The sequence below is a fragment of the Chelonoidis abingdonii genome, chromosome 5 (genome assembly GCF_003597395.2).
Source record: "Chelonoidis abingdonii isolate Lonesome George chromosome 5, CheloAbing_2.0, whole genome shotgun sequence".
Classification (NCBI taxonomy): Eukaryota; Metazoa; Chordata; order Testudines; family Testudinidae; genus Chelonoidis; species Chelonoidis abingdonii.
This window is the reverse complement of record NC_133773.1, coordinates 63,839,342-63,859,177: the sequence shown is the minus strand read 5'-3', so window position 1 is coordinate 63,859,177 and position 19,836 is coordinate 63,839,342. Positions and strand designations below refer to the sequence as shown.

Sequence of the window (19,836 nt, the reverse complement as noted above, 5' to 3'; positions counted from 1 at the left end):
TGTGAAATAAAGACTCAGAGCTGTATATCATCAGCAAATTCAAACAAACCTCATTATTTCCCCTGGAGGCCTCAAATATACATTCAAAAGGAGGCGTGACAGAACAGGATCCTTCTATATCTCACAAGGGAGAGACCTCTAACTGACTGATTGAATAATCTCCTAACCCTGTCTTCTGGGTCCTCCCTGTCAGAAAACAGCAGAGCAACTTAACTTCAACTCTGTGTCTCTCCAGCAGTGTCCACAGAACTGGCAATAATGCCTTGTGGTCAATGGCATCAAGGACTACCGACAGATCTAAAAGAATCAGTATGGGCCCCACATAATTGTCCACCACTAAAAGATCATTAATTAGGGTGAACTGAATTCTCTGGGTTTCATACTGTCTAAAACTAGATTGAACTGGGGTCAACAAAATTTGTATAACTCAGATGTCACTAGAGTTGCTTCACTACAATCTTCTCAGTTATCTTCCTTAAACAAGGAAAATTCAAGATCTGGTGATAGTTGCCAAGCTTGTTAATGTCTAGAGGTGTTTTCTTAAGGAGGAGTCTACCAGCTGTTCAGTTAGGTTGTTATTGTCAAAGGTGTCTAAGTGAGTTAGGTTCCTAGCTCCCATTGAAAATCATTTAGCTCAATGAAGACCAGATACCAGGAGATGAAGAAAAAGCAAAAGATACAAAGCTTCAAGGTTAGTAGCAAAATGTATTTCAGTTATCGGGACTTTTTATTGTTCTAAATAGGATGGGGAGAAAATACGTATTAGCTACTCAGCCTCACTCCACACTTTGCTTGCTGCTGTCCAGCTCCTGACTAAAAGTAATCAAGGTACAATCATGAGCAGTAAGGTCAATGGATAAAATAGGAAAGCAAACACTATTTTGAAAAGAAAATGCGGGAAAAAATTGTGAAAGTACTGAAGAAACAATCACTAGTTTTAGATTTTTTTTTTTTTGGTAACTATACACTGTATATTACTGTACCTGTAAGTTGTTGGGCTGACATTTATTTTCCCAGGTATACTGCAAGACTCAAACTTGTTGGCAAGAGTTACATTGTTTCCAAAGAGACAATAACGTGGCATTTTAACCCCAACAACTCCAGCAAAGACGGACCCAGAATGGAGGCCAATACGCATCTTTAAATAAAATATATAAAACAATATTTGTTAGCCAAAATAGTTTAATCTGTTGACATCAGTTCATTTTATTGGTTCCTCCTTAATTAGAATGATCATGAGGTGGGGGTCATCTCCTTTATATGCACGTATTCCATTTTCATTAGCGGGAAGTAAACCTTCTCAGGGAAAGACTAAACTGCTTAATTTTACTGCCTATAAATATTAAACAGACATTCATTTGCTTACATAACTGTGATAAAGTTGGTCTCCACAGCCCTAAATTGATCTAGAAATGACATCAGGGGACACAGTAACTCTCAGTTTACCTTCCTGGGTATTTAGAGGGAAGGGGAGTTATACAGTGGAAAGATGGGCTGGTGACATGGTTAAATAAATGTAAGAAGCATTGGGTTTTGTCCTAAGGTCAGAGTCTGAGCTCTAAAAAAGGAAAATTATGACACGTACACCATAGTTCCAGTGGTAGAGGTGGGCATACCTAGAATAAAGCCTGGTTCTAAGGTATGAGAATTGAGTAATTGAGCAAACAAGCAGGCTACCGAATGCATAGGTCACTTAGAGTATGCAGGAATCTCTTTTTCTGTAATTAGTATTAGGGTTTGCATAGTTTGCTTATTTGATATTGTTTTTTGTGTTCCTTCTGTTTTATTTCTTCTCCCTTTAAAGGACCTCTTATATGAAGTATTCTCTCACATTTAGAGAGGGTCTCTCCAGAACAGTGTTTTGGCTCAGTGGTGGAACACTGTGGAGAAGCCTGCACTGCTACTACCTGTGCTATACCCATTCTTTTGCATCCCCACAACTTTCAATTCCACACCTTTAACAAGAGCTGAACTGATGTTCTGTATAGTTTTAAATAGAATAGCACAGCACCCTGAAACAAAAACAACACCCACCCATACAGCAGAGCTCACAGATGTCTGAGGTATGGACACTAATACAGCGGTCTAGCTTAAAATAAGAAATTTGCAGTCAGGCATCTTTTTTCAGAAAATTTATTTAAAAAAATAGAATAACAAAGCTGAGAAACAGTGCACAAAACAGCCAATATTTCCATCAAGAGATCAAAAATGGAGGAAGCGTCACTTTCAATTATAAAAAAGCTTCCATTTGATGCTTGTAACTTCTTATACAGTACACATTATTTTCTGCATCTCTTAAATTAATTTTATAAGTTTAATAATATCTGTCTTTCAAAACTGACATCAGCAATTGTGATGGAAATTGTAAACTTCTTCATTAAATATTGTTAAAATGTTTCCAGCATCTTTCTAATTGTATTTTATATTTTTTAAATTCATTGTGACTTATAATAAATAATGAGACATGTTTATAACAGAAGGGTGATGTTCTTGCTGATAAAATGTAGAGTACATACCCATCTCACAATACATTTTCTTGGATTTCTATCTGAGCCACAAGAATTATTTTAACCCCAAAAAGAGGGACTGGATTTAAAAACAAATGAATAAAGATGCAAGGAAATGTACTCAAAAAGAAAAAAAAATAATGCTTAGGGTCTCAGAGGCGTATAGACTTAATAAAAACAGGACCCAATCCAAAGGCCACCGAATTCAATAGAAAGACTTCTCTTGACATATGTATTTTGGATTAGTGACATATTTAGTACCTCCTGGTGAAACTGATAAAATGTTTAGTTGATCATTCCCTTTAATGCAAACATGCACAGGAGTAAATTCGTTCATACTAGTCCCATTTTTTTAATGAGATGTAAACCCATGCCTAAAATTAAGCACATGCTTTGTTAAACTGGGGCCTCACTATATTGTAACCCCACCATAGCTGACTGAAGTTTTGCCCAAGTTGATATTAATGGTTTAACACAAAACTGAGATGGAAAAAAACTGTCATGTTTTATACACTCTTGCAATAAGGATTATTGTTGTCCTTTTGGTGAGTTATATTCACCCACTGTCTCAAAACAGACCCTTCCAAATGTAATTTTCTCAAGGATTTCATTTGAGAGAAAGAGGCTTGGTCTCCTAATTAAAGTACTATAGCAGAATATTGCACATCCATGGCAATTTTATTGCTACGGAAACATTGAACAACAGTACAGTAATGTTCTGAGAATGATTTCAGAGAATTTCAGTCCTCTTAATGGATTTTTAGGGCTTTGGTCTAATCTTTCCCTTCCTTACAGAACCCTAATCTCTAAAAGAATTAAAACTCTGATCCTCTTGTCAGACCATTCCCACACTCTCCCTGTTTGTTACAAGTTATTAAACATTACATAGGTGACATTTTGTTGATGACAAAATAATAAACGTTTCCACCGCAGCAAAAAAATCTATGCATGAATATGTTTCTAATATATTTGCCTGACCTTGATAGGCTCTCCATGCGGAGACATCACCTCATCTGACAGCTCCATCATCTTCAGTGCCATCAATGCTATTTGAACAGCGTGTGTCTCGCTTTCTTTGTGTAAACCTCCAGCCACGCAATAAGCATCTCCAATGGTCTCCACCTAAACATATACATTTGTCTCTTATTGTCTATGCATTCTGAGATGATGAAAAATATGGCATGGTTTTAAATGCTCTCAATAGGCCACACCCTGCAGTTCTTACTCAGACAAAACTGCCACTGGATTCAATTGAAGTTTTATCTGAGGAAAGACTGAGTCCTAAAAGATAATTGGACCAAGTCCTGCAAAGATCAGTTGCAAAGACTGCCTTGCACTGGTGATGGCAATTGCTTTTATTATGCTAAAATACTTTCCCCCATGCTGTGGGACTCTGGCACCTGCTTTGATCAAATGCTTACCCCAGATTCACACCAGTGTACCTTAGAGCAGAATTTTAACCTAAGGCCTCTAACTTACAGCAAATTTCCCACATGATTGCACAATCAGCTGACTTTGTAGACAATCTCTGTTTCATTTTGTGACCTGTCAAACTATTATAGTTAAGGTCTGTGTCAAAATAATTTTTCAAATCCTATTATTCTCTATACCAGCTTAGTCTCCCTTTCCTTCCTCCCCTGCTCCTCCTCCGACCCCCAAGATTGCCATAGAAATGCAATAAATTCTCTACCTTGTAGACATCTAGCTCTCCGCACTGGTAATCAAAGCGAGTATAGAGCTCATTAAGCATGGTGATAACCTGCATAGGTGAGCACTGGGCACAGATGGCAGTGAATCCTACAATGTCAGAGAAAAGCATTGTGACATTATTAAATTTCTTGGCTTGCACAACTTGTCCTTGCCACAGCTGCTGAGCAACCTCACCAGGAAAAATTGAGCACAAAAGATCTACTGTCTTCTTCTTCTCCTCTTCCAGAGCTTGGTGGGCCATCTCAAGAGTAGCTTTAAGCTTTCCTAATCTCTTCTTTAGTCCATCTTGAGCTCTGGCTTGTTCTCCTATCAAAACAACATCCCTCAGTGCATTATGAATTGGAATATCAGAAAGGTATAATCCACGTCCTGTAAAATCTTCTAATCTGTCCACACAGGGAGATCCCAAGAACAAGATGGCACTGGATTCAAAAATATAGATCATTTGGCCTTTAAGATCCATTACCTGAAACAATAAAAGAAAGAAGAGTCATCCACAGCTATGGCAATATTTCAGGAAGGGAAGAATCAGGGCAGACAGTTAGGCTGTATCACACAAGGAATAGTTTGGTCCTATGGCCTTGCACCTTTTTTGAAAAATAATTAAAGGGAAACATATGGTGCTGTGCTAAAGCTCCCTTAAAACCATCCAGTGGACCCTGTCACTGATCATAACCACCGTTGGCCTCCTAGGTGTCAGGGTAAAGCAGTATTTACTGATAAATGCCTATTTCTGATATGGCATCAGTAAGTGTTGGTGTATACTGGGGAGAAACCAACAGCCAAGAGCATAATTTTGTGTATTTTTGGTGTGCATCTGTTGATCAGAAACCTATAGATTTGAGGTAACAATTACATTATCTGTTGCATTCACCAATTTATTAATGTTTGTCTGTGTGTCTGAAGGAAGAGGGGAGGGAATCCGCTTCTATTTCAATAGAGGAACTTTACAAACTAGCACAATTTAAAAATAAATAGGTATAAGGAACACGAGCATTATGTTTTAATTATCCACTAAAGAAAGCAAAACGTTTTGCATTAACTATTTTCTTTTGTTCCCTTTCACACCTAATGATATAGTATGTGAAGGTATTGCATAGCTTTCAATAACAATGCTTTGTAGGGCAAATTTTCAAAGAGCAGACACCCTATGCTGTTTGCAAATGGATATTTGCATGTGTATATACCAGCAAAGGCAAATGTATCTTTTGCAGGCACAAACGAATACATACACTTTTGGAATCCATCATTTCTTGGAGTCTTTGAGATACTGCCTATTACTGTATTTGAGCCACTGGTAAGAGTAACGAAACTTACATAAACTCACTAAAGCAGCATTGTCATTTCCCCCACTTTAAGGTAAAAATTGACTAAAACCTTTAATACATATGGTTCTTGAGATGGTGGAGCTGAATGGCTCAGCTACTCATTAATGAGGTTTGGAGCCCATCACATATAAGTCATAAGTTTGAACTGAGCACAGGCCAAAAGCTGCTGTCTGAGCTACAGTGTCTCAGCCTGTTTGCCAGTGACGCAGTATCCACAGCACTGAATAAATAAATATATCACTATTTGGCATCCATTATGACACTGCCAGCAAAGGTATCAAAGGCTGAATGAACCTGGAGAGTGAACTATCCTCTCACCCTCTCCAGATCAGAGATAAGGCAGACTAGCAGGGCACTGTGGTAAAGCTTTCACTGCCACTTTCTCTGCCTCTGTTCTGCAGCTGCTCTGTCACTAAGCGAATGCAACAGTCTCCAAAGTGACAGTGCTTCCTTGGCTTTACTTTTCATCTCAACAATCAACTGTTACATTTACTTAACAAACAAATATAGGGCCAAATCTTGCAGTCTTTATTCAGATTAAATTCCTAGGGAAGTCAAAGAGTTTTGAGTGAGTAAAAGCTTCAGGATTTGGCCTACATTTTGTTACACAACCTTCTGCATTTGACTAGAGGTGAAAGTCTAGTCTCCTGTTTCCTGGAGATACTCAGGTTTCGAAAATATTGTTATTATAATCATTATTTTGTAGTATTAGCTATTGGGAGGCAGAAAATCTAAGATTACAGACTGTGCCTTCTTTATAGTGGCTATTGATTTATAACCCTGCCTCCAATAAAGAAAAGCAAAGCAAACAGATGCTTCACAGAAATAAAGCTTAAGCCATCAGTTCTTACCCTAGATGATTTCTTAACAGCATTGTCCCATCTCTTCACTCGTACAGTAAACTGCATATTGAGCATTGTCATGATCCCACTAAATGTGCAGTTTATTCTAGGCGTAAGAATTTCAAAATACTCCTCAAAGTTAGGATTTGCTAGAAATTCTCTCCTGTTCAAAAGTCTCCTTATCCCATTGCCAACTTGTAGAACAGCCATATCCTTGTCAAACATGAAATGAAATGGGAAAGTCTTACAGAACAGAGAGGCGGAAATCACAAGAGAGGACTGTGGTTTACATGGAGATAAGGAAGGTCTTGTGCTTTTGACTAGTACAGAGTACAACAAATATGGCTGGTTAATAAACTCCGTGCAGTCATTACGAAAGCAGGGGGGCATCAGCATCACTTCCACTTCGGTTTCATACAAAATATGAGCTGCTGCCTTAATAATGCCAGGCAGAATGAGACCAGTTATTTTCTTAGGAAAGAAACAGTACACATTTAAGAAGTCTTGATCTTTTTCCAGGCATAATATGGATGCTTCCTCAAGTTTGCTCTTTTTGTCTGCTTCTTGGCAATGGCCACTCTGCTTCAGAAGGGTATTGAAACTGTTCAAGAAGTCCTTAAGGGTTCCTCCAACAACTCCTAAGATATGTTCATCCTCTTCATAACATATTTTGAATAGCTCTTCACCAAGATATTCCTTTACAGTTTCAACTGGAACACCTACAAATGTAGATCCACATTTCAGTCAATCACTTTGAGTTTCAATCCTTTTTTTTGCCCCAGCTCTAACTCATACCCTTCTAGCATTACACTTCCCCATCCCAGCACAGCCTTCAAAAGAGACTCTGGGTTAGAAGTAACTTAATTAAGTCATAATATCCAGTGACTGGGAAACACAGAGTCTGGGTAGAACTTGCACCCTAACCTCTTGTTTTCTCCTTATATAATCTCCCTTACCAAATGCAAGATTTGTCTCAGCTAAACATCTTCTGCCCAGGAATGCTGAATTGGGCTCCTCAAAACTTTGCCAGTGCCATTCCTAATCAGTTAGTAGGTCTTGCTATTGAAGGACATAAGACTCCACCTTCCCTCCAGAGATGCAGAAAGAGCTACTCTTGGTGGGAGCACTCTTGGCTTCAGGAATTAAAGCATACGTTGGCACAGCACTCACCTCTAGGTCAGTAAGCTAGTCCTATATAAAGAATAGCTAAAAATAAGACAGGGGCTGTTCATGTTAGAAAAGAGCTGACTAAAAGGGATATGACAGAGATCTATAAAATCATGAATGGTGTGGAGAAAGTGAATATGGATGTGTTATTTACCCTTTAACATAACACAAGAACCAGGGGTCACCCGATGAAATGAATAGGCTGGCAAATATACAGAAGTACTTCTTCACACAACCCATAGCCAATCTGCGGAACTCATTGCCAAAGGATGTTGTGAAGGCCAAAAGTATAACTGGGTTAAAAAAAGAATTAGATAAATTCATGGTGGATAGGTCCATCAATGGCTATTAGTCAAGATGGCCAGAGAAGCAACCCAATGTTCTGAGTGTCCCTAAACCTGTGACGGTTAGAAGCTGGGACTGGATAACAGGAATTAAATTACCCTGTTCTGTTTATTCCCTCTGAAGCATCTGGCACTGGCCACAGTTTAAAGCACCTTTCAGAAGTGGTGTGCCAAGCCTTCATTTATTCGCTCTAATTTAAGGTTTCACGTGCCAGTAATACATTTTAATGTTTTTAGAAGGTCTGTTTCTACAAGTCTAATAAATAACTAAACTATTGTTGTATGTAAAGTAAATAAGGTTTTTTAAATGTTTAAGACTCTTCATTTAAAATTAAATTAAAATGCAGGGCCCCCTGGACAGAACCTGGACAGTATGAGTGCCATTGAAAATCGGCACGCGTGCCATAGGTTGCCTCCCTTGGTCTAAAGACAGGATACTGAGCTAGATGGACCATTAGTCTGACCAATATAGCTGTTCTTATGAGTTTCATGTTTTAGATCAAACTTGATCTGTTTTCCTCAGGCTGCTAGTTATTTAGAGGGTAGTACAGGTTCAAACAAATCTGGATTTCAATTTCAATTGAAAATGTTTGACCAGCCATATCTGTAACCCACTGCTGAGTATGTGTAACATGTCCCACTCTGATATGAGTCTGTTACAGCCCTACATAAAGAGCTTTGGCTCTTTATCTCAAGTTGTACAACTCATGCTTTTAGCTCTTTTAGCATTTAGTCCCTAGTTCAATCCCAGATGTATCAGCCAAGCTTAGTGATTACTTAATATTATTTAATGGTATCATGTTACCTGCTGTATTTGCATGATCAGTGACTATTTTTTCAAAATCTTCTCTCTCCCTGTATTTCCTGCAAAGACCATAAAAATGTACGTTTTAAAAAATTATCTGCAAAATTAACAATAAAACTTAATGAAGATCACATTGGAATGAAAAAAAGACTAGGAAAGTAACATAAAATATCTTCCCCATGCATGCTGTGTACAGATTGGCTCTGTTGATAAATATGCAAACTTTTATTTAGTCAGAAATGGGCCTTGGTACAATATTACATTATCCTGTAAACTTGTGATACATTAATGTTTTAAGTGGTGTGATCTTGAATTAAATGGTAAGAAATATAGATCAAATGCTATGGACCTTAACGGACTGAAATTCTCATTGACTTCAGCATCTGGGCTTATGATGATATTTCCTACTTACCTGTACTTGTATTCTATAATCAGGCATTTACTGAAATTATGCATTTCTCTGAATTAATTTACATTAAAAATGCATGTCAGAAAATATTTCTATTTTACTGATAAATATCAGGGGTAACCCCACTGATCTCAAAATTAATTAGTTCAGTGGAGTTGCTCCAGATTTGCACAAGACAAAAATTAGGCCCACTGAATTCTCTCGAGGTAATCAGAATTCACTGACAAATTTTGAGCTAAACTAAGGTTTATCCTTACCTTGATTTAATCAGTACATATTGAAGACATTGTACATATACTATTACCTACATTCTGAATCTGAAATACCTGGAAAAATACATATCACCATAGTACTGTAAGTGTGTACATTCTTTATTATCATCCGGATTTTCAATAGCTTATTTTTTTTCTCTTTCAGACTAACATTCTAAAAGGAATATAAAATTAAAGATCAAGAAAAAAATATTCTCCATTGACGAACCATTCAGGAAGCAGCAATTAACATATACTATCCGATTAGTTAATTTTGGATTAGTCAGTATTTGTAAAGTACTTTAAAAATGTAAAATATTATTTATGTGCTACACAGGAATTGTATATTGTTGTTTTTAGTAGAAACATCTTCCCCTAATTCAGTATTGTTTTTCTCCTGCAGATACAAACAATAAACACTTAGGCCAACATTTTCAAAAATATCCACTAATTCAGGAGGCATTACTTTTTGAATGCCCAGTTTGAGATACCTTGAGGGGCCTCATCTTTTAGAGATGCTGAGCACAGTTAGCTCCCATTGACTTTGACTGAGGGTATGTCTACACTGCAGTTGACTCATGTCAGCTGACTTGGGCTGTTTAATTGCAGTATAGGCATCTAGGCTCATGCTAGAGCCCAAGTTCTGGTACTTTCTGCCTCTAGCCAGAACTCAAACATCTACACTGCAATTAAACATCTACACTGCACACACCTGCTACAGCCACTGTTAGCTGGACTCCTATAAACACTCCTGGCTACCTACCAAAGGGGTGGTCCCTGCACCAATGTTGTTGAATTAGCCTAGGGATCGACAACCTTTGGCACACAGCCCATCAGAGAAATCCGCTGGCGGGCCAGGACGGTTTGTTTACCTGCAGTATCTGCAGGTTTGGCCAATCGTAGGTCCCACTGACCACAGTTCACCGTTTCAGACCAACGGGGGCTGCAGAAAGCGGTGGCCAGCACATTCCTTGGCCCACACCGCTTCCCGCAGCCCCTATTGGCCTGGAACGGCAAATCACAGCCAGTGGGAGCTGCGATCGGCCAAACCTGCGGATGCTGCAGGTAAACAAACCATCCTGGCCCACCAGTGGATTTCCCTGACGGGCCGCATGCCAAAGGTTGCTGATCCCGGAATTAGACAGTTAGTTATTTAAGTCAGACAACACCTCTGTAAGTATTTTTAAATAAACTGTTGCACACAGAAATTAAGTGACATGAACAAGGCTACATATCAAATCAGTGGTGGAACTGAAAACAGATCTCAGGAATCCTGATTCCCAGTCGCCTTCACTAACCACTCCTTTCCGCTCTCCTTTACCAAGTGTTATTTTCACAAACACATTAAACGTACCTGTTTTCTTTTATTTTGTTCTTTGCTAATGTTCTCTGAAGTGCAAGATGTAACCTTTCAAACTGGAAATGAAAAGAGATAAGTTAATTAAAATGTCAGTTGCTTAAAATTGTAGCTGAGTCCTGGCCTGACATGAGCAATTAACACTTCGCTGGAAGTTTCATTTCTTGTAAGATAGAATGGGAGATAAACAGACCATTAGGTTGAAAACCATAGAATGTCTGAGTCAGCTAAGACAAGAGGGAGAACACTCAGAGAACGATTCACTAGGAATATAGACATGAGGTAAGGAATAGGTCAAGCATGTACAATTCAGGGACAGAGCATGCTACACTGGGAATTTTTCTTGCAAAGTAATCAAGCCAATCCGAAAATGTGTGATGTAAGGTATAGTAAATGCAGTGAGATGTGTAAATGTATGTAAAGGGAGAGAGTTTCTATATAACTTTGAAGCTTTGATTTACCCTGCATTCACACCTCACCCCCAGGTTTGAGTTGGATCAACTGAGTGTAGTGTTGCTGTATGCCAAACAAAGGCACCTCAGTGACAAAATCTGGAGTTGAACTAAATTTTCTGGATCCCAGAGAACTGGATGAAGTGTTCTGGATAAGCTGAGTGGAAAAGGTCTCAGAGGAATGCAACAAAAATGTAATAAAGAGAGTTATATTATTATAAAAAGGCTTTATTTGCTTTTTAAGAATTAATATTCCCTTCAAAGAGTGAAAGTTATTAGAAAACCATAAAATATCAATTTTTAGAGATTAGTTATGTTGGTATCTTGAGTTCCAGTAACAGTCTAATCAAGTTCTGTGTCAATGTGCCACTATGATGCTGTATTCTAAATATGGTGATGTGGCTTTACTTCCATGTTGCTAGATGCTGATAAGGAAAACACCATTTTTAAAATGTAGCTTTTGACATAATCAGCACTACTTTCTATTGCCATAAATTAAAAATGAAAAAGACTAAACACCATAGAGCAAAACTGCCATAAGAAATGTGTCTCTAAGAATAAGAAAAATAATCACAGAATCATAGAATATCAGAGTTGGAAGGGACCTCAGGAGTCCAACCCCCTGCTCAAAGCAAGACAAATCCCCAACTAAATCATCCCAGCCAGGGCTGTGTCAAGCCTGACCTTAAAAACCTCTAAGGATGGAGATTCCACCACCTCCCTAGGTAACCCATTCCGGTGCTTCATCACCCTCCTAGTGAAATAGTGTTTCCTAATATCCAACCTAAACCTCCCCCACTGCAACTTGAGACCATTGCTCCTTGTTCTGTCATCTGCCACCACTGAGAACAGCCGAGCTCCATCCTCTTTGGAACCCATTTTCAGGTAACTGAAGGCTGCTATCAAATCCCTGCTCACTCTTCTCTTCTGCTGACTACATAAGCCCTGTTCCCTCAGCCTCTCCTCATAGTCCTCTCCTCTCCTCTCCTCAAGTCATGTGCCCCAGCCTCCTAATCATTTTTGTTGCCCTCCGCTGGACTCTCTCCAATTTGTCCACATCCTTTGTGTGGGGGGGCAGGAGGGGGGAAAACTGGACACAATACTCCAGATGCGGCCTCACCAGTGTCGAATAGAGGGGAATAATCATTTCCCTTGATCTGCTGACAATGCTCCTACTAATTCAATGTTTTCATATTGCAGTTAACTTTCTCCTAAAAAACTAATTATATTTGTCACACATCCCACATTGAAGGACAACAGATAATGCTTCTCTTAAGCATTAACATTTCTATGGGCATTAAGTGCTGTAATTTCTTTCCTGGCAATTTTAGAAAGTAATGTTGAAGGGGTCAAGATGAAAAGTCATAAAATATAGTTTCCAAAATAAGCACCAGCCAGTGCCTCAAGTAACCACTACACCCATTTTTGTGATGATAAAATACATGAGAAAAGAAAATAGTTTTGAATATAGGAATTCCCATAAACCCAGCATGACTTTGCCCATCTAAAAAGGGCATCCTAAGGGTGAAATTCTGGTTACTTAAAGAGCCAGGTAAAAAGACTTGGTGAGAATGGCCAACTACGGTGCCCGGAGGATATAATTCACCGCCCCCCTCCAGCTCACACTTGCACATCCACTCTGCAGTTCCTACTCCAGCCTCTGGCCACAGCTCTCTGCACCCACCTTATATATGGCTCTGGACCAGTGAATCTGCCCTGTGACGGGATCTACTGACCATGCCCCAGAACCACTCAAAATCCACACCTCCATGGTCCAGCACAGAAAACCACCAGGGAGCATGCTATACTCTCATTTCAGGGTCCCTGTATGCAGACTCTCTTTGGTCTGGCTTGTCTACCCCCAACAGAAATGTATCAGTTCCACTGTAATTTCTACTTTGTATGCTTCCAGAAGACAGCCCAGGAAGGAAGGATACGCTGTCAGAAAAACAAATATCATAAGGAAAGCAAATAGTTTGGTTTTCAAATAAACCCAAAAGTGAACAACTGTTCTACCTCATTTAATCAAGATGTAATTCACACGAACATATCAACAGAAACAGATTGTGGAGGGCCATCCAACTCCTCACTCAACTCCAAGTATTGTACTCTATCATTCCAAAAAAAAAAAAAAATCCAAACCAGCAAGGAAACAAAAAACCCACAGGCATTCTCTTGTATTTTGAGCCTAATGAAAAATTATTTGGGGCCATATTGTGCCCTTGATTCCTACGCATAAGTCTCACTGATGTCAATGCAAGGGACACGCTCTGATCAGGGACACAATCTGGCACTATGCTTTGAAGTTTTCAAATTGAAAAAAGGGTGACATAAATCACTGTTAGGCAAGGCAGCACAAGGTAATCTAGTAAGAAATAAGCTTTTAACCAAACTTAAATCCATCTTGAAAGGGGGATGATTGGGAAAATAGGCCCTGATCCTGCAGCTGATAGGATGAAAACAGACTACTGTGACTGCACAGAGCTCCACTGATTTCAAAGACTGCTAACTCATGTTGTAGAGACCTTGGGCTAGGTCCTTTGCTGGTGCACATGGTCACAGCATCAGTGGAGTTGCATCGTTTTATACCTAATGAGCATCTGGACTATGGTTTTTCTGTATGGAAGAGCTGTGTAAACTTACATCATTCTCCAAATAGCAAATAAGAGAGAGAGAGAGAGAATTAGCAGCAACAAATTAAAAATAAAATTAGCCAAACAAAATATGCTTGGGTCACAGACAGTATTTTAACAAATGAGTGTGGTGGGATCACTGCAAGAAGGCACTGTGGCCAATACATTTGCCTACAGAATTTAATTTCCTCTGAATTTACAACTGACTGTTTAAAGTGATGGCTGTCTTTCATGTCACTGCACCAGGCAGAAGGTAAAAAAAGAGAGTCTATTAAAAATTGATAGGCTGAGTATAAGAAATGGAAGTATTGTGAAAACAGACATGCAAATAGAATGAACAACATTCCATCGCTTGCAGAAATGTGTGCTGAATGTCACCAGCCAAGCTAACATAGACACTCAGCACACCACCAGTTGAAAACTTATTTCCCTCCATTAAGAATTCATGACAACCAACTTGACCACTGATCACCAACTTCCTATCCACTAGAAAGTCCCAGCGTGCACTATACACATGACATCACACCTATCACGGAACTCAGCCTAAGCCAGACAATTGGACTATGTTTATGCTGCAGCTGGCAGTGCGTCTCCCAGCCTGAGTAGACAAATTGCTCTAGCTCTCCTTGAGCTAGCATGCTAAAAATAGAAGTGTGGATGCTGTGGCATGGATGGTGGCTCAGGATAGCCACTTGAGTCCACACCCACCCAAAACCCTGGGTCCAATCTTGGGTGACTAGCACAAGCTGACACCTATGCTGCAACACCTACGCAAGCTAGCACAAGCCTGTCTATATGGACTGGCAGTCTCCCTCTCACTTGCAGTGTATGTATACTCTTGCAGGTCAAGCAGATACTTTCTAAAATCTGTTTGGTGAAGGTTCACTTAGCTCCTTTCATTGAGTCAAACCCTCAGGACTTAATCCAGGTCTCACTACTGTTGAAATCAGTGGAGTTTGCCTGTGCATGGACCTCACTATCTGGGCAATGTTTAATTATTTATTTTTAGTATTTAAAACAACTACTATCTATACTTTTTGAAACCGATATTGTGCATGCAGAATATGGCACCTGACTGCTCAGCTAGTTTGAGCAGGGCATGTGAATCCTCTATTTCCTTTTGCACTATTTAAGTTGCACCTGTGAAAATATGTCTTTACTATTTCTGCATGTCACTGTTATTTGTATTATTAATTTAGCACAGACATTCTGTTCAGTGCAATTCAGTAGGAAATGCTTCAAGCAGTTGGAAGCTAGGTGTGATAACCCTTAATGAGGCGAGTAGGCCCTGGTTTCAATACTGCACGTAGGCATCCTGTTGACTTCAGAAGGGCTACTTGTATGAGTAAGCACAAATCAAACACAAACAATACAGTTTAAACAAACAATATGCCAGAAGGGCCTTCAGTATAGAAGCATTATGGAAATAGCTATTTTGCATTTTTATTAAAAGGATTTACCTGTTTGTTGTAGATTACATGTAAGGATTTGCAGAAGAAATTTATTTTTAAGGAGTGATTTAAATGAAGTGATGGAGGATGATTAATGTAAACGGAGAAGGGAGGCCTTTGAAGAGTACTGGGCAGCATGGAAGAAGGGATGAAGCGAAAGAGGCACAATGATTCCAGATGGATTTTGGCACAATTATATCCAGCAGTAGTGGGAGAATGAAGAAATGAGAGCAGAGATGTAGGCAAGGACAGAACTATGCAAGGCCTTGAAGGAAGAACAAGAAGCTTGAACTTGATTCAAAGACTTACATATATTTTAATGCTTATTTAAAATGCATTCTTTGAATGTTTATCCCTAATGCTCTAATAAAATATCATTATCAGTACACTGTAATCATTTACCTCAGGAAAGAGCAGTTTACAGATGCTTTCAGCTAACGTGTGCAGATATACTCTGCTTCTACTGGTTTTCCTTTGTGGAAGGGTCCCATGAGTGGCTTTTTCACTGACTTCTTTGCAGATGGGCAAAGCTGCTCTAGAACTATTTGGCACTTCTGCACATTCCTCCTCATGTTCATCAGATATACGACTTTGGGTCAATAAGGAGAAAGGACATTCCCCAGTGATCTTCAAGTCTTTCAGTTTGGTACAGAACATACTGTACAAAGTCTCTCTGTCTATTGAGATTAAGAGTACTTTGCTTTGTGTTTAATTCTCTTCTGCTGACTAACGGTAGAAGCCAGAACAGTAGATGAAAGCAATTGCTGTGGAAGATTTGTCGTTATAAATCACTGCAGGAACAGATGTAGCTTTATAACCCTACAAAACAAGAGGAAAGAAAAAAAGAGAATCAAAACATGAAAGAATGATAGTGTACACTAATTTAGTCTGCCTTACGGCTATGGAAATGTCAAGTTATGGTAAGGTCAGCCTTACTATAACCTGGAGGCTCTGATCCAAGAAAGAACTTAAGGACATGCCTAACTTTAAGCATATGAATAATCTCATTGACTTCAACTACTCATGCACTTAAAGTTATGTGCATGTTGGACTGGGGCCCTGGTAGCTAATGCAGAAACATATTTTATCTGAACTGTAACTGTGATCATGTTGAAGGATTAGATCTCTGTTGAAAAAAACAAACGAAGACACACTGACAACAGTCAGAAAACATATTTCATTCCTGTTTAAAAAAACCTACCTGAAGTGAAACAATGGGATTTGTTTTTACTAACGTGGGAATTTAAGCCTCAGTGCTCTTGATACTCACAGTATCACATTCATAGTCAGTGCAAGTATAACTGAGTTGGATCTACTTGCACTTCTGGAATGTAAGACCACGGATGTCAAGATCCAGCCCCTCAGCTCAGGGCTATTGTCCTGGCCATGCAGGTAGAAAGGCAAGCTGCAATAGATGTGGTTTAATTAGGTTGCAACTCTGTTCACTTAACACATCTGGGAATACGCAGCAATAAATTGTACATTGCTGGTCATCTTTCTTTCCTTAATCATTTGGGAGGGCTGACATCAGTTCTCCCTATCTCCATTCTGGTCCAAGCCTGTTGCTGGGACCCCACCGTCCACCCCTCATCTGAGGATTAAAGGGGGGTGGGAAAAGGGTCGATTTGTCTCCCATGCAACCAGATTTTAGAAGCCCCAACCCTCTTCTTCCCAGCTTCCTTAAAGCTACTTCTAACTCCTGTTTATCAGTCAACTATACCCTCTTTGTAACAAGTATATGCCACACCTTTTACCTCCTAAATTGCAGTATCTTGACTTAACCTCCAGACTGCGGGCAGGGACAATTATGGAATGGGATAGACAACATTCAAAAAGTTAAAGCTTTATAAACCATTAAAACACAAATTTTTAACACCACATGTCAAAATATAGGAAGTAAATATCCAGAAATCAACAAATCATGCCAGTTTTTACTATTCGTTTTAGTCCATTTATAATAAACCTAATTCAAAAGTCTAAATCACAGGATTTTGATTCTAAAAAGTTCTCAAGCAGCATTCTTCTTTCTTTGCCTATCTGTAAACTCTGATTATCATCAATGGAAACATTTTTTCATTAGATTCTATACGTATGGTGAAATTAACATTTACCAATATTTATCCATAACAATCTAAGCCTTGGGGGAGGGATAGCTCAGTGATTTGTGCATTAGCATGCTAAATCCAGGGTTATGAGCTCAATCCTTGAGGGGGCAATTTAGGGAACTAGGGTAAAAATCTGTCTGGGGATTAATCCTGCTTTGAGCAGCGGGTTGGACTAGATGACTTCCTAAGGTCCCTTCCAAGCCTGATATTCTATGATAATGTATATGCTACATTGTTAAAAAATGTTCTTTAGGTCTTTGATTATCCTTAAGCACATGCTTCAGTGCTTTGCTGAATCGGGACCTTACTTTTTAAGAACAACGCTGTTTCAGTTTAATATCATTACTGAAGCACTTTGTATAAACACTGTACCAAATACACTAGGATTTAAGAAAAAAGTTTATTTTTGAACAGATCTTTTGTAAAACAATGTAGCATTGAAATACAGTGACCACTGGAAAATGGCTCCCGATGAATGAAATTCTTCATTTACACACACTGCCTCTGATTAGAAATGAACTGTATGAAAATTTCAAATTCTCAGCTTTTGAAGAATGAACGGTTGCATTAACCCTGGTAGCATTTGAGCCTATGACTCCAGTAAGTCTAGTTATTCGAAACACAAGCTTGATCGTCTTACAATTGAAGTCTATGTCAAAACCTGCAAAAATTTTCAAGTGAGAAGAATTAGGGCCTTGATGATTCCAATAATATTAATGAAAATATTATTACTGTACTAATATTTCCATTTCAACACAGTTTAAGAAAAGGCTGAAGCTTACTCCTAACAAAGGTTTTCCTAACAACTATTTGTTATTATTTTTTTTACAAACAGAAACTGGATGGCCCTTTGGTACACGGTATCTCCATTCAAAACCACAGTGCACTGAATTAGCCTAACAAAGTAGGGCCAAACCATGAACCTCTACATGGTCTTACACAGAATCAAACCTTTAATGAAAATGAAGTAGGAAACATAATTCTACAATGTCTTGGCAGACTCATGTACAGAAACATATTGACAGTAGCAAGACAATGCATTATCATGCTACTGTTTACTGGGGAAATATCATCAGTTATAATGGGTCTTAAAAAATATGAGAAATATGAGACATGGAGTACATCACAGCCTGAATCAGACAGTTCCAATACTTGTTTGAAGATTGATGGTTGCTCACAACACTTGAACACACCCACTGACAACAAATTATAATTTAAAGAGATATGAGGAAACTTGGAAAGTTTCCAGCCTTGTCCTTGCTGCCCAAATCATGCTCTTACAGAGTCTACCCCAGGACAACTTCTAGTGTTAATTCATGTTCTCCCTCTGTCTCATATTAATTGTCATGAGATTTACCTTTGAAAGGAAGTTTAAAATAAAAAAAAATCACAGCTCCCAGGATCAAACAACAGTAAATGTGTTGATCATTTGACTCTGTCCAAAATTATACCAGGCCATCAGAAAAAAATGTTGATGAATTATACAGGATATTTACTGTATTGCTCAAAATCTTTTGTTTTTAATACTTTTCGGTATACTTCCATATTACTTGCTTGTACAACAGGTGAAGTGCCTTCCTCTATGCTCACCTGTATTATTTACTTGTGAATTCTTTACTCTAGTAATAAATGTCCATGACAATAATTTTAAGTACAGTGCACTGGATCATACCTTTCAAAAACAGGCTAATATTAAAATTTCCATGAAGAGCAGATGCACGACTACTTGTTAACTAGCATTTAACAAGCACTGTTTAATAATTTTATTTCATGGAAATAGGACAAAAATCATAAGCAAATTAGTTTATCAACCTAAAAGATTTCTTTTATACTTATGTAGAGTACAGGCATACAGTGAAGGATGGGGATTTACATCATCTCTTATCCTCAGTGATTTGAAATTAGTTGAGAGTACTTTGTCTAGTCCCAAGCATCTTAACAAGGCTTCTGTTAAAATACACACAGAGAAGATCCCCCAAACCCACAAGAAAAAAACATGTTCATCTTTTAAGAACTTTAAAGTATTTGTTTAGTCTCATTTAATCTCATTAATTCACACATGTATAAAAAAGTTAATTGTCTTTCTTCATCTGCTTTGTTGGTAAGTTACCTTATGAAAGAGATGCAGACTTCACATGCCAGGGAAACATTCATTTGTTTTGGTATGGTGGCTGCTTTGGAGTGCACAGCAGCTCAACAATTGGAGGATATATTCATAGATTCATAGACTGTAGGGCTGGAAGGGACCTTGAGAGGTCATCGAGTCCAGTCCTCTGCCCTCATGGCAGGACCAAATACTGTCTAGACCATCCCTGATAGACATTTATCTAATCTACTCTTAAATATCTCCAGAGATGGAGATTCTGCAACCTCCCTAGGCAGTTTATTCCAGTGTTTAACCACCCTGACAGCTAGGAACTTTTTCCTAATGTCCAACCTAAACCTCCCTGTGACGTTATTGACATAATCTGGGAC

General features: G+C 38.7%; 1 protein-coding gene across 5 annotated transcripts in view; it reads right to left on the bottom strand.

Moving 5' to 3' along the window:
• GUCY1A1 (guanylate cyclase 1 soluble subunit alpha 1) overlaps positions 1–19,836 on the bottom strand; it is a 54,348-nt gene that overhangs the window by 2,578 nt on the left and 31,934 nt on the right. For 4 of the 5 annotated variants that reach the window (XM_032779126.1, XM_032779123.2, XM_075066343.1 and 1 more), the window contains 7 exons: positions 15,659–16,075; positions 10,718–10,779; positions 8,704–8,762; positions 6,397–7,106; positions 4,198–4,683; positions 3,486–3,629; positions 984–1,138 (listed from right to left, as the gene is read on the bottom strand). In XM_032779126.1, coding sequence (XP_032635017.1) covers positions 984–1,138; positions 3,486–3,629; positions 4,198–4,683; positions 6,397–7,106; positions 8,704–8,762; positions 10,718–10,779; positions 15,659–15,913 — 1,871 coding nt within the window. In that variant the 5' untranslated portion in view covers positions 15,914–16,075. The remainder of the gene's footprint in view (positions 1–983; positions 1,139–3,485; positions 3,630–4,197; positions 4,684–6,396; positions 7,107–8,703; positions 8,763–10,717; positions 10,780–15,658; positions 16,076–19,836) is intronic. The other variant, XM_075066344.1, reaches the window with a different exon arrangement.